A 24,967-nucleotide genomic window follows, 5' to 3' on the forward strand; every position below is an offset into this window, starting at 1 on the left:
ACTTGACGTAAAAAGCAGTAACAAAAAAATGTGTAAATTGCAGCATAGTTTCCACATCATTCAACATAAAGTATAGTAAAAAGGAAAAGGAAAAAATATAAAATAAAAATAATTCATCCTGAAATGAGATGAGCAACACCATTATTATATTTCAAAGAAAGGTCGGATGCCTTGTCATACTGACCTGTCATTACTCTGCCAGAAGTTAAGTCTACTGCTACGTCAGTCTCCCCAACTGGGTAGTCAAAGGTATTCTTGCTTTTGTAAAGAAAAAGTCCAGCTTCAGATAAATTGGTGTCTGACATAGAAGGTTTCATACCCCCAATGGCTCTGTAACCATAGGACCCTGAGCGGTCATACTGATAGTGATCATCCCTGTAACCAAAACGATCTTCAGGTAGGGTTGTTGCAGGAGCTTGGGCGGTACAGCTCCTGCTAAATGGTAGCTTGTAGATCACATCACAACAAACAGCCCTTCTCCCTGCGGTCAAATCCACAGGTTTTTCATCATCTTCTATTACAGTGGTAACAATTCCTGAAGTCATTTCATCTACTGACACCATTGTCCTGTGGGATTTTGAAGTACTGAGATCAACTACTCCACTCTCCGTAGGTTCATGAGCAGTGCCAATATCAACCCAACCATTGGTTACACCCACAGGAGGGACAGTCACTGGCTTTGTAGAAGCCCAGGTCACGGCATGCCCTGGAGGACCTAGGGACAGATTGATGGGCGCTTCATCCCTGTCTGCAGAGAGTGCCTGGCTATCTGCTGCTCTAGATCTAAGTTCAAAATGTTGCGATGTTAGTTGCAGTGGGGTTGACATTGCATGTCCAAGGTCTACAAGGCTTTCTGAACTAGAACTATAGCTTACAGTAGTTGTGCAGGTTACTATTGTAATTGTTTCAGTAACTGGAGCCAAAGAAGGCTCTGCTATTGATGCAGTGCTGAGATTTATAATAGCTGGTTGAATGGTGCTTATTGGCCGTCCAAATATGTCACTTGCCATGGTTTGCCTCCTTATATCAATGGGAGCAGCAGACAGATCCATACAGCCATCCGTCCTTTCCACATCCATTTTAGTTAAAGTGCGAAGGTCAATAACATCAGTAAAGAGATGGAATCTTCCATTTTCTCTATATCTGGATGGATCTACTAACTGCGGTGGTTCTGGGGGTATAGTTATGGAAACACCACCTAAGCCAGCACTTTTTACCAAAGACACTGAAGTTTTGGCAACCTCTGTTGTTATTAACTGTGTTGCTGAGCTAGGGACTATTTCAAAAATGGAGCGGGCAGTGATAGGAATAGCAGGACGGAGTGGATCACTTGTGCTTTGAATCTGCAGAGCACTCATGGTTGGAATAAATAATGGTTGTGCGGTCAGCGGAGCCTGTTCCTTTGGGGATGATGCTGAAGGCCAACTTATAATTGCCTGACTGGTAACGGACTCAGTTGGAGTTCCAGGCTCAGAGGGCAAGGTGATAACAACATAAGTTTCCTGAGTGGATTTTGATAGCCTGGGTGAAGATTTGTTAGAATGTGGAGACAGTGGAGAAGTCGGAGATGTCAGTTTGTACTCAGCAGGGGAAACCAAGTTCAAAGACATACCACTAGTTAAAGTCAAGCCTATTGGCTTGGACTGTAGTTCTGCTGATCTGTGAGCACTTGTTGGCAACTGAGAAATTGCAGGTTTGGGAGCAATGGGAGGCTTAATTACTTCAGGGGGTCTGTGTGTGAACACAAGTCCTGATGGAATGGAAGCTGGTTTAGGAGGGACAGGAGGGGGTGTGGAAGTACATGTTCTTGTGACAAGTGTCCCGTTGGTTTTTATGGCAGAACTTGCCTCTACTGATTTGACAGTGCTAACAGGTGGTTCTACTGCAGGAGCTGATGTCAGTGGAACTGTAGCCAGTGGCTTCTTTTTAGGATAAAGAGTTGGCTTAGGAAGAATAGGCGGTGGAGGTGGTGGTGGAGGGGGAGGAGGAGGGGGAGGTCGGGAGGGTGGAAGAGGAGATGGCTGAGCAGGTGAATCTAAAGAAGAACTTCTGACAAATGAGAATGTTTTGGATGCCACAGGGGAAAATGGTGAAACTGTCGATGGCAACGTAGGCACAGCAGAAGTAAAGGAGGATATGATTGGTGTTGGCTTCGTAGCAGGTGCTGCAAATGTAAACTTTTCACCAGATGCAGAAGTTGTCCTTGCTAGGCGGACAGCAGCTCTTCTCTGTTCCTCTTCATAAAGCCCCCTCACCACCTGAGGTGTGGTCACCACTGTTCTAGTTTTGTCCTCTATGGGTAAGATGGTTTCCAAGGCAACAGAGACAGGTATAACAGGTTTGGGTTTTGTAACTGCAGACGATGCTATAAAGGACTCAATTTCAGGTAAGGAAACTGAAACCTGATCTTCATGTGTTACATCTTCGGCTAAAAGTGTCTTCTCTGGGAGTAACACAGCAGACTCAGAATGCTCTTTTGTAGAAGTTATGGTAACCTGGCTCACTGAAGTTGTTCTATCGGAATCTGATAACTTGCTTATAGTATCTACTGTTTCTGCATAGCCTAAAGTCACACCATCTGGTCCAGCTACAGGTGAAGAACTACCAGTGGTGTAAACTGAAGAAGTAGATGATGTGAGGGACGATGCATCTGAAGGTAAAATAGATGCAGCACTTTCTGAGGCCTCTGAGTATGTCAGCATGGCTGTCTCGTGGGAAATAATTTCTTCAATCTCCTGGGCATAATCTGTGAGATATTCATCTTCTATTTCTTCCGTTGTAAAATGCTGAGTAATTTTGACATCTGGAATAGGGAGCACAGCAGAACTCAGTAAAGATGTATCTAAAACTGCTGAAGGGATGTTAGATGTCCACAATGTTCTCTCTGGTGCTTCAACGGATGTCTTTGTATCTGAGAGAAGAATGAATTCTGGAGATAGCTGAGTAGGACTGGCGCTTGGGCTCAGTTGCATTTCTTGTCGCTTCATAAGCTCTTCATAAGCAGCATCTGCATCTAACAACTGTTTTTCATCACTTGAAGATGGTGCCTCACTATCCAAAACAACTATTTCATGGCTTTCTGGCATGATGAAAGAACTAGACACAATGTCTTCTTGAGGTATAACAGAATGCAACGACTCTATTCTATAATACTCTTTATGTACATCTGTAGATATTTGCATAGGCCTTTCACCCAACTGACCAGGAGGTTTTGTTTTCTTCTCTTTTTCTTTCTGATGGGTAGCTTCATCACTCTCATCTTGTCTCGCAATAAAACTAGCTTCAGGAACTCCACTGTAGGCATCTTCCATCAAAGATTCATAAATATAGTCCTCTATGAGCATACCACCATACAAGGGCTCTTTTTCAAACACTTCATCTTTTTCAATAACATCTCCAAATTTCTGAACTTTGTGGGATGTTTGCAGCATTTCTTCATATACTTCTTCAGCGCTTTTTAAAGTCTTTAGACCATTGTCTTCTTTAACTATCTCATGAGGCTGTTCCTCTGTAGGAGAATATAAAGAGACAGATGTAGGCAATTTATAAAACTTTTGAACTTCTATTATTTTTTCAGGACTGATTTCAAAGGCTTCAGGATCTGATTCAATACTTGGGGAATATTCAGAGCAGGAAGATCGATGTAGTTCCTCCATTTCTGCTGCCTGACGCAGCTCTTCCGTTGGAGAAGCATCTTCAATTGGAGAAAGATTACTAGGTGGTGTCTTCGGACGTTCTCTTCTTCTCTGGGCTCGGAGCTCATCCTTGTCCTTCTTAGATTTTTTGCTAGAGCTCTTTCTTTGCTGCTGCTCTAGCTCACGTTGTTTTTCTTGCTCTTTTAGCAGTTCTTCCTCCTCCCGGAGCTCCTCTTCTTCTGAAGAGTCTTCAATAGTTGGAAGAAGAGGACCATGTGTTCGATGTCTGGCTTTACGATGCTGTTTACTTTCTCCTCCCATTTTTTTGTGACTTGGACTACTGTCACTGTCTTCATCAAGCGATGACACAGAGGTAGGAGAGGTACCTGGTGTGAAACTGGAGGCATGCAGGCTAGAAGATCCTTCTCCCCGGGACCTATCCTCCGGTGAATCCGTAAGACTCTCCATCTCTAACTCTGGTTCTTCATCAAAATACAGGCTCCTCTTGGTTTGTTCAGATTCCTCGGCATATTTATTTGCTACTGTGCTGTTAAGTTCTATTGTTTTGAAACGACGAAGGCCTCCTGTGGTAATCTCCTCACTGTCCTGACTTTTTGTTTCCCTATATTTTGACTCTGGACTTTCATCAAAAGTCTCATCATCATCATCATGCCAAGAACGGCACCTGCCAGAATCCTCTTCATAGTCTACACTACTTTTGTGTGTCATCCTCTTATGTTTTCCCACTGTTACTTTTTTACTCTTCACTTCTTCCTTCACTGGGCTTTCACTTGCACTGATTTCCTTCAGCTGACTCCTGATGAACTTGTCATCATCAGAGCCCGAAGCATCCTCATCCGCACTCATTTCCAAAATCTGCTTTCGAATGAATTCTTCTTCATCCCCTGAGCCTGGACTATCTTCTGGTTTATATTCATCACTGCTGGAAGAACCAACACTAGTACGCCTTTTTCTCCGAGGGACTGGTGAATTCTCACTCTCACTGCTATCTTCTACAGAGTCATAGCGTTGCCTTCTGGTTGATGCATCTTCCATTGCTCCTGCCCTTTGCTTGTACTCCTTCCGAGCGGATGTGCTTTGTTTACCATCTTCTGCAGAAGTTCTTCCATTTCCCCCTTGGATTTTTGGCACTGTTAAATCTTCATCATCTGAACTGCAGGATTCTGGTGTAATAGGTAGAGGTTTTGTTCTGCGTGGGTCTTTTGTCGGTTCAACATAAATACCTGAAGGGACTTCAGTCTTTCCAGATTTCTCTTCAGCAAGGGTACATGCTTGAGCTTCCAAAATCGATAAGACCGTGCTTTCTAGCTTAGCAAGATCAGAAGGACTTGTTGGGGTACTTTCTTGTGAAAGTGTTTCTTGTTTATAAGGTTCTTTCAGCATATCCTTTTCATCACTTGGGATAAGACTAGGGATTTCACCGAGTGAACTTGATATGCCGTCCGATGAGTATCCCGTGTCACTCAGGCCTTGCGGACTTTTCTGCTGCTGTGAACTTGAAGTGTCTGATTTGTCCTCGTCTTTTTCCTAATAGATAGAATAAATAAACACAACACATACATCTCAAAGAAGTTATATAACAGTAAGACTAATGAAGAATAACGCGGATGTTCAAAACAAAGGATTATCATGATTTTAAAAGTCAGATTAAACTAGAAGTAGGAAAATGTACTGATCTTCTTATCTAGGGACGTAAAAAGATATTTGAATAATTACTTTCCTCATTCAGTATAATTATGCTTCCTGCAAAAATCCAGAAACTGCTAATTTTGTCATGATTTTATTTGGCAAATCTAGTCAACATTTTTGAAGCATTTCTAGAACATTTTTTATTTTATCCAGGTGCTTATGATCACTGCCAAATTATTAAGAATATCTAAAGATGGTGCAAATATTCAAGTAATAGCCAGTTATGAAGAAATCTGCCAGCAAAATGCAGTGATGCAATCTAGATGCTGAAGAACCACAATCAAATTCCGTTTTAGTCCTGATCAAATATCTAGTTACAGAAAGCAACTGTGCGGGATCCCTCTTTGGAAAGGGGCCTAGTGGGAAGAGCAAGGGAAGAGAAAGAAGTTTGACCCTTCCATCCCCTTGCAGTTTTCTAATCAAATTGACCTGCTGGAGGGATCCCGCACAGTTGCAATTTTGCTTTCAAAGATCAATGGAGATCTGTGGCAAAAGAGGAAAGGCAGAACTCTTGGTAGCTTGCTATCAGTTGCTGAGTAAATTCTGGGTTCAGATTATCTTCTGCTTGCAAGTACTTAGCCTGAGTGTAGCCAGAGGCACAGAGGCCCTTAAGCAAATGATTCGGGGCCCTGGGCTTTTGGCCTGTGGTTCACAGCCTGGGGCCTGTGTTCAGCAATCCAGCAAACAAGGACCAACCCAAGATGCTTGTTTACATTATATGATTTTTTAAAAATTGGCAGTTAAACTCTACTTTGGAATCTTTCTGTGAGTTGTTTTGGACCCGTTGGAGGAGGGAAATGGCATACAAATCCTTCCTGGAACTTATGGAACTGCAGGAGGATGGGGGTAGACCAGTTAAAAGATAAATGATGGCACTGTTACAAGTTAGAGTCAGGACACAACTTCACTTGATTAGTGGGAGGAATAATCCACTCTCCATCATCGCCACTGTGCCTTTCCCTCCACATTCCCACTGGGCTGGCGGTTGTTCTCCAGGCAATTCTCAGATGGCAAGCTCAAAATTGTGGTGGGATCTCCCATCATGAACTCACATCTCACAAGCCATGAACACAGAAGAAAAAAAGAGCAATTGCTGACAGTGGCATATCTATGGTATGGGGGAAGGCCATGGGGGCCACTTGAAGGGGGACACCATCCCTGCGTGTCTGCCACAGCCACACAATCCGTGTGCCTTATCTTGCTCTGCCTGGTGCCTGGCCCTTCAGTGCTGCTCAGCCACTAATGGTGCCACACCCACCCTATGCCAAACCAAGCTTTGGGGAGAGGCTCTTGAAGCACCAACAAGGTGAACAGAAGATTTGTCATAGATGCTATTTTCTATAGATACACCCCTGATTGCTGATCAATTGTTCTTCTTTGGAATAATCACTCAGACACAAAGGTCAGAAGAATCATGTTGCTTTCTCTTTATTCCCTGTGCCATTAAGCCATAGAACAGTGGTTCTCAACCTTCCTAATGCTGTGACCCTTTAATACAGTTCCTCATGTTGTGATGACCCCCAACCATAAAATTGGTATATATAAAATATAAAAAGACCGTTTTTCGATGGTCTTAGGCGATGCCTGTGAAAGAGTTGTTCGGCCCCCCCAAAGGGGTCGCGACCCCCAGGTTGAGAACCACTGCCATAGAAGGAGAGGGTCACTTGTCCAACAGTTTGCACAGAACATTTGAGAGACAGAGATGGACATTTTAGCCCAATGGAAAGGCTAAAACTGGAGGCCAAGTAGGGTTGCCAGCCTCCAGATGGGGCCTGAACATCTAGAATAGTAATAGTAGAAGCTAATAGTAGAAGCATTCGACCTAAAATGGGGGAGCTAGAGTACAGAGTTTTGAAGGAGGACTTTGATATAGTGGGCATTACAGAGACATGGTGGAATGAGGAGAACCAGTGGGATGCTGTTATACCAGGCTACAGGCTCTACAGGAAGGATAGGACAGGGCGCATTGGGGGTGGAGTTGCCCTTTACATCAAAGAGAGCATAGTATCACATAAAATAGACAATGCAAGGGGAGCTGGTTCCCCTACAGAATCACTGTGGATATCAATACCAGGTGTGAAGGACAGTTTAATATTAGGAATATATTATCGTCCCCCTGACCAAAGTGCGCAAGAGGATTCTGAGATGGAAAAAGAAATTAGAGAGGCCAACAAAAACAAAAATGTAGTGGTAATGGGTGATTTTAACTATCCCCATATAAACTGGAAAAATGCATGTTCAGGTCATGGTAAGGAGAGCATTCCTGGATATGCTAAATGACTGTGGCTTAGAGCAGGTGGTTGTGGAACCAACCAGGGGAGAGGTGATCCTAGATCTAATTCTATGTGGGACCCAGGACCTGGTGCAGGAAGTCAGTGTTGTTGAGCCGATAGGGAACAGTGACCACAATGCTGTCAGATTCAGTATCTCAGCATGCGAACAAGTGGCAACTACTAATGTAGTTACATTAGCCTTCAGAAAGAGAAATTTCAAAGATGAGGGGGGATAGTGCACAGGAAGCTGAAAGGGAAAATCAAAGAGACTCAAAACTGTCCAGGATGCTTGGAGGTTATTTAAAACACAGTAATAAAAGCTCAGCTGGAATGTGTTCCACAGGTTAGAAAAGGCAGCACCCAGTCCAAAAGAAAGCCACCATGGTTAACAAGAGAGGTTGAGGAAATTATCAGAAAAAAGAAAATGTCTTTTAGAAAATGGAAGTCCAGTTTGGCTGATGAAGAATATGAGAGGGAACACAAATGGTGGCAAAAGAGAAGCAAGTTAGCTGTAAGGGAGGCAAAAAAGGATTATGAGGAACGCATGGCTGCGAACATCAAGACCAGCAACAAACAGTTCTTCAAGTACATCAAATGCAGGAAGCCAGCAAGGGAAGCGGTAGGCCCGTTAGATGACAAAGGAACAAAGGGTGTGCTAAAAGATGGCAGGGAGATTGCAGAGAAGCTGAATGAATTCTTTGCATCTGTCTTCACCCAAGAGGAGGTGAGGAACATTCCTGCACCTGAACCAAGCTTCTTAGGAGGCGAATCCGAGGAACTAGCGAAGATAGTGGTAGACAAGGAAGAAGTTCTGGCAGCCATTGATAAACTAAATGTTACCAAATCCCCTGGCCCAGATTGCATTCACCCAGAGTTCTTAAAGAGCTCAAGCATGAAATTGCTGATCTTCTCTCTTTAATATGCAACTTATCCCTGAAATCAGGCTCCATCCCTGAAGACTGGAAGATGGCCAATGTCACACCAATCTTTAAGAAAGGATCTAGGGGGGACCCGGGAAATTACAGGCCAGTCAGTTTGACATCTGTTCCTGGTAAATTAGTAGAATCTATCATTAAAGATAAAATTATAAAACATGTAGAAAAGCAAGACCTGCTGAGAAAGAGTCAGCATGGCTTTTGCAGAGGCAAATCCTGTCTTACAAACTTACTAGAGTTCTTTGAGGGTGTAAGCAGACATGTGGATAAGGGGGAACCAGTGGACATTGTCTACTTGGATTTCCAAAAGGCTTTTGACAAAGTTCCTCACCAGAGACTGTTGAGAAAACTCAGCAATGAAGGAATAAGAGGGGAAGTCCTCCTATGGATTAAAAACTGGTTGAGAAACAGGAAACAAAGAGTGGGTGTAAATGGGAAGTTCTCATAATGGAGAGATGTCGGGAGTGGTGTCCCCCAAGGATCCGTTTTGGGACCAGTGCTCTTTAACCTATTCATAAATGACCTGGAAGTAGGGGTGGGTAGCGTGGTAGCCAAGTTTGCAGATGATACCAAATTATGTAGGGTGGTGAGAACCACAAAAGATTGCGAAGAGCTCCAAGCGGACCTTGATAAATTAGGTGAGTGGGCCCAGAAATGGAAAATGCAGTTCAGTGTAGCAAAATGTAAAGTGATGCACATAGGGGCAAAAAATCCAAACTTCACATACACGCTACAGGGGTCAGTGCTATCAGTCACAGACCAAGAAAGGGATTTAGGCATCTTAGTTGATAGTTCCATGGGAATGTCAACTCAATGCATGGCAGCTGTAAAAGAGGCAAACTCTATGCTGGGGATCATTAGAAAAGGAATTGATAATAAAACTGCAAAGATTGTCATGCCCTTATATAAAGCAGTGGTGCGACCGCACTTGGAGTACTGTGTCCAGTTCTGGTCGCCGCATCTCAAAAAGGATATTGAGGTGATAGAAAAAGTGCAGAGAAGGGCAACAAGGATGATTGAGGGACTGGAGCACCTTCCCTATGAGGAGAGGCTGCAGCGTTTGGGACTCTTTAGTTTGGAGAGGAGGCGGCTGAGGGGGGATATGATTGAAGTCTACAAAATTATGCATGGGGTAGAAAATGTTGACAGAGAGACATTTTTCTCTCTTTCTCACAATACTAGAACCAGGGGGCATTCATTGAAAATGCTGGGAGGAAGAATTAGGACTGATAAAAGGAAACACTTCTTCACGCAACGTGTGATTGGTGTTTGGAATATGCTGCCACAGGAGGTGGTGATGGCCACTAACCTGGATAGCTTTAAAAGGGGCTTGGACAGATTTATGGAGGAGAAGTCGATTTATGGCTACCAATCTTGATCCTCCTTGATCTGAGATTGCAAATGCCTTAACAGACCAGGTGATTGGGAGCAACAGCCGCAGAAGGCCATTGCGTTCACATCCTACATATGAGCTCCCAAAGGCACCTGGTGGGCCACTGCGAGTAGCAGAGAGCTGGACTAGATGGACTTTGGTCTGATCCAGCTGGCTTGTTCTTATGTTCTTATGTTCTTATGTTCTTATGATTTCCAGAATGTAGAGATCAGATCCCCTGGAGAAAATGACTGCTTTGGAGGGTGAATTCAATAGCAGGACACCTTGCTGAAATCCCTCCCCCTCCACAAAATTTATTTAGGCTCCACCTGAAATCTCCAGTAACCCTGGAGTTGGTAACCCCAGGGCCAGGGGATGGGGCGTATGCATTTCAGGAAGTGCCTCCTGTCTTTGCCCCCATAATTTGAGCACTGGTCAAAGGTCCACTACATTTCGTCTGAAACGATGGATCATTACAGATATTTTAGAAGACTGTGGAAAGATTTCTTGGCAGTCATCCTGGTTCCTTCGTCCTAGCTTTATGTTTCATTATTTGCTGAGAACAGCGGTTCTGGAAAAACTGCATGACGCAAGTTAATTGCTGTGCCTCTTTGATACACTTCAGTCAAACATACCAAAACAACTCGTGAAGACTAGTCACTGGATGGCATCAGCAAACCTTGCGTGACCCAAGCAAGCCTACAACAAAACAGCCAAGCTAATCACTGAAGTCCTAGTTATCCAGTTATTTTAAGCACCTGCTACGCAGTAAGATAAATGGGAATTAAGAATTGGGAAATTTGGTGGGATGACTCCCATTGTTTCTAGGATCCATTGCAATATTATTGGAGGGGTTGGTAGGAGATAGGAAATGAAAATGAAAACTTACTGATTTTCCTTTTAGTGCCTCAATGTGATCAGGCTTTGATAATGGTATTGCTGGAACTGAAATTTCCCTTGGGAATTTCTGATCTTCAGAGAAGGTCTCTAGCATCCCAGTGGTTGAAACCTCCTCTTTTCTTGCTTCTTCAGGCACTTTGGCTCCCACTTTCTCTTTGGCTCCACCCGTCACTGATGGAGAGTGCCTCGCAGTATCATCCTCCGCTATTCTTGCCAGTTGAGCCTGATCAGTACTTGACTTGCAAGAAACTGGACCCACCACAGGTGACTTTACCAATTTTACCTGCAGAGGTTTCAGATCATCCAAATGAAGGTGATCTGCAGAGGATGCCTTTGCTATTTTGCCTCGTTGCGCTTTTGATTCATCCTTCCAAATCTGATCAGCAGATGGCATTTTGTCAAGTTTTGCCTGCTTCAATGCTGGGTCTGGTCTCTTTGGTTCACTGGTAGATGGTACTTCTGTCGGTTTTTCTTGCTGGTGTTTCATATTTTCGTTTTGAAACTGCTGTACAATCTTATCAGTGGATGAAGTTTTTGCCAGTTTTTCCTGCTGGATCTTCTCCTTTTGAATATGATCAGTAGATGGTGCTTTGGCCAGTTTAACCTGTTGAAGATTTGTATCGTTCTTCTGAATTTGATCGGCAGATTGTGTCTGAGTAACTGTAGGCTCTTGATTTCCTTTTTGAGCTTCTTTGGGTGATGGTGTCTTAGCCGGTACACCTTCCTGAATTTTATCAGATGGCAATATTTTTGCCAGGTCACCTGGCTCTTGCTTTCGCATGATTTCTGGCGTCTTATCTGCAGATAGCTTTGTGATCAGTTTAAGCTCTTCCTTTGGAATTTGATCAGCAGAGGGTGATTTTGCCAATTCGACCTTCTGAATTTTTGAGTCCTCTCCTTGAATGATATGTGTGATTTTATCAGCTGACTTTGTTTTTTCCAGTTGTTTTTGTTGAGCTGTCAAACTTTCCTTTTCAACAGTCTCTTGAATTTTATCAGCAGAAATGTCCTTTGCCAATTTTTTCTGTTGAAGTTTTGGAGCTTCCTTCTGAATTTCTCGGCCTTCTTTTGGTTTTTCCAGTACCTGAGAAGGTTGTACTGTAGTCTTTTGCTGGGGAGATGATTCAGCAAGCTTAGGCTGGCTTAGAGCAGTGACTGATGGTTTGGATGGTGATTTTGGAAGCGCAGAAGATTTCACCTGGCTCATATCTCCAAGTTGTCCTTTTAATGCTCTCTGTGTCTGGCAATTTAAGCACAGCCATTCTTGTACCTATAACAAAAAATAGGATTAAATTAATAAAGTACACATTTTATTAAAATGTTCATATTGTACTTAGAACTGAAAACAAGATTTCAACTTTACAAATTGCAATTTCTTTGGCTGTAATGCGACATGAACATAAATCTTCTTATACCAATGCAAAAAATTGTCCAGAGTATCATTGCAACTATCTCGAAGTGTCATTTTACACCATCCACTGCTTTTAAAAGTTACAGTTAATTTTCTGACTTTTCAGTAATCAACAGTGGTGGGATCCAAAAATTTTAATAACAGGTTCCGATGGTGGTGGGATTCAAACAGTGGCGCCGCTGCACACACGCACCTCCAGTCTCTATTGGGCAGGGAGGTTGCTTTAGTAACCCCTTTTCGGCACTCAGAAAAAATTAGTAACCACTTCTAGGTCGAATTCTCACTACTGTCTTAGCCAGGTTTCAGAACACAAACTAACCAGGTTTGAGGGACGACCTCCTCGGTCGAATCCCCACTATCGTCTTAGCCAGGTTTCAGAACACAAACGACCGTTAGTTTGTGTTCTGAAACCTGGCTAAGACGGCAGTGGGGATTCGACCGGGAAGGTCGTCCCTCAAACCTGGTTAGTTTGTGTTCTGAAACCTGGCTAAGATGGTAGTGGGTATTCAACCCCAGAGAAGTGGTGAGAACTGGTTGGATCCCACCTCTGGTTATCAAGTAACCAGGAAAATTTATGCACACTGCCAAAATCAAAGTATGGGTGGCTTTTCAAGGGTATTGAAATCCAACAGTAAAACACACCTTGAAATCCTGGTTTGACCAAGAGTATTTGATAGTCAAGAAACAATTGATATTCCAGTTCAATTTATGTAGGCTGACGAATACCAGAACCATTCCTCCTGAATTACAAGCTCAAAAATGGACATTACATGCTAATTTACTCCAATTTACTGGCTCCAATTTACTCAGACAGCTAGATCTAAAATCTCTTCTCTCTTCTGGCAAGTTATTTCATGAGCATTTCAGATATCTGTATTCTGCCCTATGGGGGATTTGGAGGTGAGGGCTTTTTTTTCTTTTTTGGGCTTCCCATGCTGCAGGAAAGCCTTGTGGAGTGGGTGAAGTGCCACTGAAGTGTCAACATCCCCACCCACCTGACAGCTCTGGATTCAGCTGAAAACAACTAAATGAGGAAAATGAACATTTTGATGAAGAACTGAAGGATATGAATTTTAAAAATTCCTACCGGATAGAATGGAATTCACCCCTGTTTGACCAACAGAATTCAACCCTGGTTGACCAAAATATCATGAATTTCCACACTGGGTACTGATTCTTTAGATACTTTGGACTTAACAACACAGAGGATAACAGCAATGTAAATGAAGACGCAGGTAACAACAGCTCCTCCTCAGCTTCTTTTTCAGAAGATCTACAATTTCACTCCATCAGAAACATTTTATCCAGCAAGAAAAAGAAGTCAGTTTCAAGAGAAGACACATCATCAGCCGGTTGAGATGGTTACTTTGATTTTAAATTTATCTCACAGAACTCTGAATGTCTCAAAGAGGGAGCTAGCCTTTGTCCTGACTCCAAAATATCTTGACTAGGGAGCTAGCCTTTGTACTGACTCCAAGATATGATCCATAGACTTCTGATGTAGAAATGTTTACATTTATTAGAACTCTTAGGTTGAAGGCATATTTCAAAAAACACTCAGCAAGGGACTCTTAGCCTCGCTCTTTTCCACCCATATCATGGTTTTTACAACCAGCCCCTATTTCACCTGCCACCTGACATACAGGTTTCTGAGAACAAATTATCTCATGATTTGGAAAAAAAAACCTTGAAAAAAATCTTAACCAAAGTAATTTAAAACACAATGAAAAAAAGTGGTGGTGAAAAGCCTGGCCTGTGTTATGAATATACAACCAAAGAAGTGAACAAATAGTGAACTGTAATGATTCAGAATAGACAGGATTATGAATTTAAAGTTATGAGAATTTTAACAACCAATGTTGTCATGCAGCCATAACCCAAGGGGATCTTTACATCATATCCACATTATTCTAGAAGAGTTATGACAAGAGTTAGACCTGGGAGATACAGTTTTTGTATAGTCCCGTAATCCCGGCACTTGATGTTTTTCTCAAAATTCACAAGAATGTTTTCTTTCCTTCAGGAGAGTATTGTCTCTGAATGTGTTTTGGATTCCCAAGTATACAGATTTCTTTTGTTCCTTTGATACCGTGGATTTTATTAACAAGTTGGTAGGAATATTACATGTCAGTGAGGATGTTCTCCTAGCTACCATAGATATCATCTCCCTATATCAGTGGTGGCGAACCTTTGGCACTCCAGATGTTATGGACTACAATTCCCATAAGCCCCTGCCAGCATAGACAATTGGCCATGCTGGCAGGGGCTGATGGGAATTGTAGTCCATAACATCTGGAGTGCCAAAGGTTCGCCACCACAGCCCTATATCATCTCCAAGATGGAGGCACTAAGAATGATTGAAAATGCTGTCAGTAGACGACAAGTTAGACACCGACTGACTTAATTTTTTTATGCTACTAGCAGAAATTACTCTCAGAAAGAGCTATTTTGTATATAATAATAATAAATTCATTTGACAGATGAAAAGGGAGGTCATCCATGGCTCCAGAGACTGCCAATGGCACATGGGACAGACTAGCTAATCATACTGATAAAATTGTTGCGTGAAAAAGAGGCTGAATGGATTTTGAAACTGTTAACTTTGATTCCTTGTGGGTTAAATGAGGACCTGGGTCTTTTACAATCAGCATAGATAAAAGACAAACTGCATTCTCTTCTCTTTTCAATGTTTACTCAGAACCTGTGGGGGGAAAAGGCTGTGGGGAAAGGGTTACTTCCCTGGTCCAAGTATTATTATGTGACACTTTATTCCTCAGGCATGACCTGAACTGCATGCTTTATTAGATGAAGTTCTATATTGCTTTGCGTACATGTTTTATTGCTTGCAATTTGATAATGAATTTTTTTTCAATTTCATATTCTATCTTGTCTTTCATTCATGTTCCTTCTAAATGTGTCTTTTGCATTTTATTGTTTCATATAATTTTATTAATATTTCTTTCTTACCGTGTTTCAGACCCTAGATGAAGCTGCCCCAGAAATGAGCAAGTGATTTTTTCAGTATCTATATAGTCAATATTCCCTTTCCTACTGCACCGTCAGCATTGGGCTTTGCTTTCTTTGGTCTTGGATTTAGCCTGGCCACACTGTCAGTCAGTCTCATGCCCTGAATCCAAGCTTTGGCTGTCACCCATTGAGAAAGATGCAGAAAACACATTTTATGCAGAAAGGTTGAAGGGAAGAGGTTTGTTGAACTTTGGGGGGGGAAGAGAGATTGATGGTGGACAAGATTGCACACTTCAATTAACCGAAGGGCATAAGAAAGGAGGCAAGGACTTGCTCTCTCTTTTTCTAGAGGACAGGACTATTGGATTTCAGGTGGGTAGAGTTCAATCTGAGAATTGGGAATTTCTGTGTGTCAAGAATGCCTTTGGCAAACAAGCCAGTCCCTTTGTGAAGAATAAATCAAACCTGACATTAAAACCGATGATATTGAGAAACCAGTGAGAGGAAAAACTCAGTGTCCTGAAACACACTCTTACTGGTCTAAATGTCACAATTTCTCAACAAGAGGAACTGCAGAATTTGAAGTCACCAAGAAGTCTGCTCAGCCATTAACCAGCGTAGCAGACTGTATTATCATGAAATGCAGCTATATATATCTGGAGGTTCCCTTTAGACATTATGGCCAGCAGTCATTGATGGACCCTTCCTCCATGAATCTGTCTAATCCACTTCTAAACCCATCTATTCTTGTGGCAAACACTATGATCCATTGGCAGTGAGTTCCACTTTTTAATTATTTATCGAGTAAAGAAGCATTTTCTTCATGTCACATGTCCTGAATTATAAGGTGAAACTTGTCTCTGTGTGGGCTGAACACATCTATTCTGTGAAAATTAACTAGGGAACATAGTAAGGAGGACACTACATGAAATATGTTTGTAGACTGGGAAGAAGACAGCGCTGGCGATCATCATATTTTGATAGCTACATGACAAGTACATAGTCATATCACTATATTGTAAAATTCTTGAGCTTTTCAAGCATACTAGGAGTTAGCCATCTGTGACCATTGCATTGACTTGCATCCAGGGCACATAAGGCTATTTCACTGAACTGGTCTGTCTTAATTGTCTATGATGTACAGGTCAAGGAAAGTCCAAGTTTCAGTCACCTGAGAAGCAATAAAACTGATTTTCAGCTATCATTCATTCCAGCTGGCCACTTTTAATCTGGTACATTTTTACTGCAAATTGGCCAAGTTACAGCCTTTGTCTTTGAACACTATGGATTCCAGAGCTGACTTTGTGTAGTTTCCCATTAGAAACTGTGACTTTTGTCGAGACTGCAATGATACGGCACCGAGTGATTGTTGTGCATTTCAAAAGGAACATTTAATGGCAAGTTGCTGTAAATACTGGCGAAACACCTTTTAATACTGAGATAAAGCTTTTGGTATTTGGGGGGGGGGGCTTGCCTCAAACTTGCCTAAAACATGTAAAACTTATCCAAATGGATTTTAGCAACAGAAGACCTCCTCCCATAAGAAGACCGCAATGATGTTTGACCCTAACTGTTATCCTGAAGTGAGAAGAAGCATGGATTGATTGGTTTTTGATCCTACTTTGTTGGATTGTTCCAGTAGCTTTGGGGAAATTTGTGGATGTAGCTGGAGGAGTCCAGAAACTACTGTGTTGACTGAGGTTTTAAGATAAGCAGCTGCTGAGATGCCAGGAGAACCAGATTACACAGAATTGTATTGTACACCTAAGGGGGGAAATAATACCCCCCTGAATACTGGCATGCATAATCATGCTATACAGGAGTACTTTCCCTTCAACCTAGTCTGAAACTTATCATTGGAAGTCCCCAGAGTGCATGGCTGATTACTGACCAGAGCATGAAGATTCACAAATATGTCTGCAATTCTGACAAACAAGAAAACCAGGTCCATGACCAATAGAAACAGCATGGACTGGCATATTGTTTTGTGATACTGAAACAATGGTATTGAGGAATGGACATTTGGGTGCCAGAGTAAACAATAAATGAAGGGAAATTACATGTCCACATCTGTTTCTCCATCCTACAGAAAATGACACCCACTGCAAGTACTGAAAGCTCTAAGGCAGCCAGATCTACCCATTGCTTTCAACTGAAGGTAGACCAGCTCTCCAGAGAGTGGGTTTACTTGCCATTAAAATGAATTCTTGCTGTTAAGAACTGGTAGACCTGGCCTTTGTGGTGGCCAGGTCTACCCACTGCTTTTAACTTTGTGTAGACCCCCTCTCCAGCGCAGTGACTCCTGCTTTGCAAAGGGGCAGCCAGGGTATCCCATGCAAGTAGTGCCTGGGGCTCATATCCTGGCTTGCCTCACCCTAAATATGCCAGGGTCGATGGGTACAGGAACCATCCTGGTAACACTCAAGCAAAAGATATTAAGACCTTAGATGAGAGTAGGCTCTTTGCATCTTGGGATCCACTTGACTGTGGATTCAGCCTTGCTACCTTCAGAGGCCCATTTCTGGGACTTAAAATCTGGGACTTAGTCTCTTGTTAACGTGAGCAGTTTTCTGTATATGTTTACATTTTTGGTCTTTATTCCAGTAGGTTTTGCTCTTCCCATATATATGAAGCATACTTTTTAAGAGCTTTTCTTTCTAAGGAACTTTGGGTCTGGACAGGCCGAAAGCTGCTGTGCTCTGCACTCCTGGACTCCCATGCTGGTATCTTCCTACTTGAGGGCTGAGAGGCTCACAAACTTGTGAGACTCCTGTCTTTTTAACTTCCCTGGAACAGCAGCTATGAAACTGCAGCTTGCTTGCTAGGAAAGTGAGCCAAAACTAGAAGGAAAGAAAGGTGGTAGAGGGGCAATCAATAGTTTAAAATTTAGATTTCAATGGACTGATATGCATTAAGTTTACTCTCATGTTTGCAACTTTTGTTTCAAGTGTATTTGCAAGGTTTACAGCCCAATCCACAGCCCAGGGTGGCCAGGGACGGTGCCGCTGCCGTGCTGCCCTGTCTCTCCAGAGGGTTTTCCAGTGGTGCGGGGAAGCAGAAAAATCCCCCCTGCCATCAGAAAATTCTCCATAATGCTAAATGGACTTATGCCACCTGAAAGCCCCAAGCTGGATTGTATGTGCCTGCAAAGCTGAGGAGGGAGCCGACTAGCTTTGGCTCCACCCCCAGAAATGCCTTAGTCTGTCCCTTCCCCACACTGGCATCCTTGTTCCAGTTCTAAGGTGTCTAGTTTGCTCCACTGGCTGCCTTCAGTACAGCTACTGTTCTTTCCACTCAGGCACATATTGGTAATGCTGTTGGACTGTGATCTGAGATATCCAGTTCGAGTCCCCACTTTGCCAGCGAAATGTGCTGGGTGAACTTAGGCCAGTTACATATTCTCAGCCTGACCTACTACACAGAGTTGTTGTGAGGACAAAATGGAGGAGATGAGGTAAACCGCTTTAGGACATAAAATACATAGAATATTAAGAAAATGTAGAAAGAAGTTGGGCTGCCAACCTCCACATGGGGATTGGAGATCTCCCACTATTGCAATTGATCTCCAGGCAACAAAGATAAGTTCCCTTGGAGAAAATGGCTGCTCTGGAGAGTGGATTCTATGTCACTATGCCTACCGAAGTCCCTTTCTATCCCCAAATTCTGCCCTCCTCAGATTCCACAAAACAAAATCTCCAGGTATTTCCCTCAGAGTTGGTGACTCCAGAAGGCCAGCTTGTGATCATATATGTTTCCAACAATTTTTCACTCCCTGATTGACATCAAACACCAAACGAGCATAGAGAGTGTTGCAATGATATTAAAGGCAAATAACTTTAAATACATATTGTGAGAGTTCCCCTTTGCCAGAGCTTCTGACTGTGAAAACAACAATGAAGGGAAGTAGAAACTGTGACTCTGACTTTCTGACACTTCTGAGGCATTGATATGCCCATACTGATTTTCTGATAGATAAAAAGTTAATGTTATCCACTGATGGAGCAGCAGTGGCGTAGGAGGTTAAGAGCTCATGTATCTAATCTGGAGGAACCTGGTTTGATTCCCAGCTCTGCCGCCTGAGCTGTGGAGGCTTATCTGGGGAATTCAGATTAGCCTGTACACTCCCACACACGCCAGCTGGGTGACCTTGGGCTAGTCACAGCTTCTCAGAGCTCTCTCAGCCCCACCTACCTCACAGGGTGTTTGTTGTGAGGGGGGAAGGGCAAGGAGATTGTAAGCCCCTTTGAGTCTCCTGCAGGAGAGAAAGGGAGGATATAAATCCAAACTCTTCTCCTCTTCTTCTTCTGATACAGATTGCACTTGCAGACTGAAGACGAAGTCTAGAAACAATCTACAAGTCAGCTGTCCTGGGTAGACCAGGCCCTCTAAGAAGTGATCCCATAGCTGATGAAAGCAAAATCTAGGGTGTGTGTGTGTGTGTGTGTGTCAGAATGTCTGCTGATCAGGAGGCCTGGTGGACCTCCCCCCAAGAGCTACTTAAGTCTCATTTTGGAGTGGGCAACAAACAAACATTAGATAAGGTAGAATCCACGTTAAGGAACACTATGATAAAACAAGCTTTTAATGGGACACTTTCATTTCACAGGAGCTTTTGTGCAAGATGAACCAAAACTAGGATTTCCATTGTGTATATGGGGAAACATGGGTGGCTACCAAACATCTGCAACTCCCCAGAATCATTACTGCTCTTGGGCCACTACCAGTCTTAATGCAGCTGTAATGTGTGCCTCAGTTTTTGCCTTGTAACTTTTCAAGGGGAAAGTAAATATTAGCAAAGCAAGACTCAAAATAAGCCAATTAACTTATTGCCATATTAAGGTGGGGCAATCATATAATCTCAGGGGAGAACAGCAGGAATGAAAAGAAAGCTACAATTGGCCTGCGGTTAAAAACAACAGCCATCAAACTGAACAGCATTATCAGTTTTTCAGTCAAACGCAATGCAGCATTTAAAGCAAGCATGCTCAAGGGCATATGGAAAAGACCAAAAGAAAATACACATATTTTGCTGTTGTGCATCAATAAGCAATTTGTTTTATATAACTTGTTAGGAGTAACTATGGCAACAAAATAGTTTCAGAAAAATACACATCTGCAGCATTAGCGGGAGCCAGAAGAACCTTCTTCAAGATGAAGCCTGCAGAAGTCCAGGTATGCTTGCGGTTTCATGTGATAAATGTCACTTTGCCTGAGAGTATGAGTGCTACACAAATGAGTCCCTAAGTGGAAGTTCTGATTCAGAGCCTCTGGGCACTGGTGAAGTTGTGGTATGAACTTTCCAGTTACTACGAACTGCCACTATTCAATCTCAACTAAGTCCTGGTGGCTATGAAAAAGCAACAGAGGAACAGCTGAGCATAACCATTTAATTATTTCCTCAAAACATGGTATAATTAATTGACACCCAAAATACTTTCTATAAGTTCTTTCCCAATCTAGCAGCTTTGGTGTATATTTGGTCAAGCAGTGGCAGCTGTATCTTTTCAGTGCCTTAGAAAACTCGGTGGCTTTGGGGATGAGGGTACTCTATCTTCTTTGATGCTGCATAGGTCGACCTTTGCTTTCATAAAGCTCCACATAGGTGCCCATAAGAGTATAAATATAAATTCCCAGTTCCACTTCCATACAGTGATATAAGTGCAACTAGATGCTTATGAATAAGCAAGCAAGATGCTCACCAGTTTGTAGAGGGAGACAAAAGAGACAGAGGGAGAGCCAACTGTCTCCCTCTATGGTTACCCTTCACTAGTGGGTGAAAACTTTTAGTTTCATTTGGCATTCCCTCAATAACTCTTATTAGCCCTCCTGTTTGTCTATTTATATGTTTTATGTACTTTTAAATAGCTAATGAACATTTACTGTTTGAAATGTTTTACTATCTGAAATGTTCACTCCCAAAGGAAATCTCAGCTGTGTCCTTCTCTCAACTTGTGATCACTGGAGTGGAATGTTTTGCACACTGATCATCTGTGTTTGATGAATTCCAGCAGGTTTGATTGTGGGGAAAAAAACCACATGATGGTGCATGCATCAAAAGCCACTTTCCTTCCCCATTAGTTACAGTGTCTCCCACCTCCAATGGGCAAAAGTCACATGGTTAGAAACAAAGTAACATTTTACATTTTGAGATAGGACTCACTAGTTTGGCTTCTTTCTCTCTGTTACAGAAGCATTACATGGTCTTCATTAACAGCTCCCAAACTGCTGGAAACTAGATATATTTGTACTGACATGTTCTCAGTATAGCCCGCTAAAACTGCTGCAAAAATCTTATTTTTTTCAAGCATTAAAAATGAACCTAGCAGCTTGTTTTGTTACAGCATTCTTTACATACATACATACATACATACATACATACATACATACATACATACATACATATATGTATATATGTATATGTGTATGGTAGCCATGTGACATACAGAGAACATTGCAAGTGATACTTTATGCTATTTTATACTTGCCTATATATATATATATATATATACACACACACGCATACACACACACACACACACACACACACACACACACACACACACACACACACACACACACACACACACACACACACACACACACACACACACACATATAGGCAAGTATAAAATAGCATAAAGTATCACTTGCAATGTTCTCTGTATGTCACATGGCTACCATACACACATACACACACACACAAGGATATATATATGAATGTGGCACGTCATGGTAAGACATGTTTCTCTTCATGGCACAGTTTGGAGTGATTGTGTGGTGGAGTATATGTTTTGTCCACCTCACAGGTGGGAGTGGTATGAGGCATATTTGCATGTGTCCAGGTGGAGTCCAGGTGAAGTTCATTTGCAATTGCATCTACATCTGCAGTTGAATCTGCAGTTGAATCTGCAACCACATTTACAATCGTATTTGCAACTGCATTTTCAATCACATTAGCATGTGTCCAGGTACGGTTGCATTTGTAGTTGCATTTGAATGTCTGAGTTTGAATGTGTGAGTTTGGTGTTTTTTAGTACTGGTAGCCAGGTTTTGTTGATTTTTAGACTCTCTTCCTTTTTGTTGAAACTGTCCCAGTGTTTGTGGATTTCACTGGCTTCCCTGTGTAGTCTGAAAGAAGCTGCAACTGCAAAGGGGGAGGGCAGACTGCCACCTTTGCCCCACTGCAAGCGATGGGCTCCTGGGTCAGCTGCTGGGGGGATGAGGAGGGTTTCCCAGGCTGGGAGGGAGGGTGGCCTGCTGCTTTTGGCCCACTGCAGACAGGTTGCTTCTGGGTTGGGGGTTGGGAGAGAGTGCGGGGAAGCAGGATGGCTTTTTCTGGGCTGGTGGGGATTTGCTGACTTTGTGCCGTCTCTCTGAGGCTTGATGTAGTGGTGGGGAGAGGGTTTGTGGGAAGTGGGAGGGGAGGGCAGATGGGGGAGGTTGTTCGCAGACCCGGTAGGACTTTCCAGACTGGCTAGGTGGCCTCTTGCTGTGTTTTAAGTGGGACGAACCCTCAATCAGTGGGCGCACAGGGCAGACTCCTGCATGCCCATTGCATGCCCACTGGTTGAGGGTTTGCCGTTGGGTCAGTTTGCATGATCGTGAATTATATAGGCTGAGATAGTTAAGTTTATGCGACAAATATGGCATAAACACATATACTAGTCAGTTACATCTGTATCATTGGCACCAGTTAATGACTTACAGTACTTGTTTCTAGGAGAATCAGGAGATCACTTTGGAGAACACCATCTAAGTTTTGGGCACAGCACGAAAACATAAGGTGCTAATTGATACAAAAGTTGGATTAATTTTGGCCTCTTGCCTCTATAGAGAAATATACCTTTCTGGAGGATGATCTTTACCCACCAGCTTCCAGAATTCTCAGCAAACCCCCTGAATGCTACCTGGACAGTGTAGTGCAGTGGTTAAGAGTGGCAGACTCTGATCTGGAAAACCAGGTTCAATTCCCCACTTGTCCACATGAAGCCTCTCAGAACTCTCAGCCGCACCTACATCACAAGGTTCTCTCTCTCTCTCTCTCTCTCTCTCTCTCTCTGTGTGTGTGTGTGTGTGTGTGTGTGTCGGGATACTGATAAGCTACTTTGAGACTCCTTATGTAGAGAAAAGCAGAGTAATCTCTTTTTTTCTTGCCAGTTCTGGAGATTTTGGGGTTGCAGCCTGAGAAAGGCAAGCTCTGGAGTGGAGAAGGGCTTCAGTCATGTATAATGTCAGAGTTCAGCTTCCAAACCAGTCATTTCCTCCGGGTGAACTGATCTCTGTCACATGGAGATCATCTGTAATCCCAGGAGAGCTCCAGTTACAACCTGGAGGGTGGCAACCTTATCCTAGCACAATACCCTTCTGCTGCTGACAATGAGGCCCATCCATTCTAACATAATTATCCTTGCTAATGTGGATTAGACCATCTGAATGAGTTATAGGAACTGAATGAATGCAGGTAATAACAGCCAGCTCAGGAGGGCCATGCATTCTATCCTGAAACATCACATCCATGCAGAGCCTATGTGCTGCATTGCTAGATGATAGTCATTGGTGTTATGATGCCACCAGATGCTTTCTAAGTGGAAGGGAAACCAAATTGTCGCTGCAAGCTGATATACAGCAGTACTCCAAAATAAATCACACAAGCTAGAGAATGCTGTGGCTCTAGAAGTTATTTAAGTGGTAAGTCAGAAGATGACCTTTAGATCAAAAATCTTCCATGTGCTTTTTTTATACTACCTCCTTAAGTCACAAAGTCTGTTAGGAGGCAATTTCTTGGGACATTATGGAAACAGAGTTAAAATCTTTGCCACTACATGACGGTACATTAACACAGCAAGGCAATATAAGGGTAGGTTGTGATCATACATTGCTGGAGATTGCGCATTATCACAATCACTCACAATGACACAGGAAAATCCAGTTGTGGATAACTGCTATAGGGAAACAGCCAGCAGTTTTATAGATGGATTTACAAAATGTATATGCCGCCTCTTCAGACCTACTTGAAGTGGCTCATGAGGTATGAACAGTACAATAAAGTCATAAAACTAGTATCATATAGGCAAGTATAAAAATAGCATAAAGTACCACTTGCAATGTTCTCTGTATGTCACATGGCTACCATATTGGTGTTGTGGAGATAAGAGGCCGCCTGGCAGGGGGAACCATTCCAGGCGACTCAGTGTCTGGGGAACAATTAGAGGGACTATTGACCACCTGACAGCCTAAAATGTTAAGTCTGGGTAAAAACAAGTGTTTTGGCCTGGCATCTAAAGTGGAGAACCTGGACCCATCTAGACAAGGTGGGTTTAGAAACCTTTGAGGTTCTGTCAAGGTTCAGCCTGCGCCAGCCCCTTTCTGGTGGAACAAGCAAGATTTGAGCAAACACAGGAAATTATAACTTCTTAGGATCTTGTAATGAATCTTACAATCTTGTGGGCCCCAGAGATTCTTTGTGATTCCCCTACCACTTTGTTGCTTCGTTTCTCTGAATTCTATGACCTTTTATTCATTGAACTACCTTGCAAGACGACACTTACAGAATCCTGCCCGGCTTAGAGACAGCAGCTTTGTGGCTAACGGGCCACACACACACACACACACACACACACACACACACACACACACACACACACACACACACACACACACACACACACACACACACACACACACACACACACACTCACACACTCACACACTCACACACACACACACACACTCACACACACTCACACACTCACACACTCACACAC

The 24,967-nt window shown here is 42.8% G+C and overlaps 1 protein-coding gene across 3 annotated transcripts in view; it reads right to left on the reverse strand.

The window, feature by feature from the left end:
* PCLO (piccolo presynaptic cytomatrix protein) overlaps positions 1-24,967 on the reverse strand; it is a 177,491-nt gene that overhangs the window by 93,477 nt on the left and 59,047 nt on the right. For all 3 annotated transcript variants that reach the window (XM_048501408.1, XM_048501407.1, XM_048501406.1), the window contains exons 4-5: positions 10,815-12,095; positions 185-5,183 (exon numbers count right to left, since the gene is read on the reverse strand). In XM_048501408.1, the coding sequence (XP_048357365.1) occupies positions 185-5,183; positions 10,815-12,095 (6,280 nt within the window). The remainder of the gene's footprint in view (positions 1-184; positions 5,184-10,814; positions 12,096-24,967) is intronic.

The sequence above is a fragment of the Sphaerodactylus townsendi genome, linkage group LG06 (genome assembly GCF_021028975.2).
Source record: "Sphaerodactylus townsendi isolate TG3544 linkage group LG06, MPM_Stown_v2.3, whole genome shotgun sequence".
NCBI lineage: Eukaryota > Metazoa > Chordata > Lepidosauria > Squamata > Sphaerodactylidae > Sphaerodactylus > Sphaerodactylus townsendi.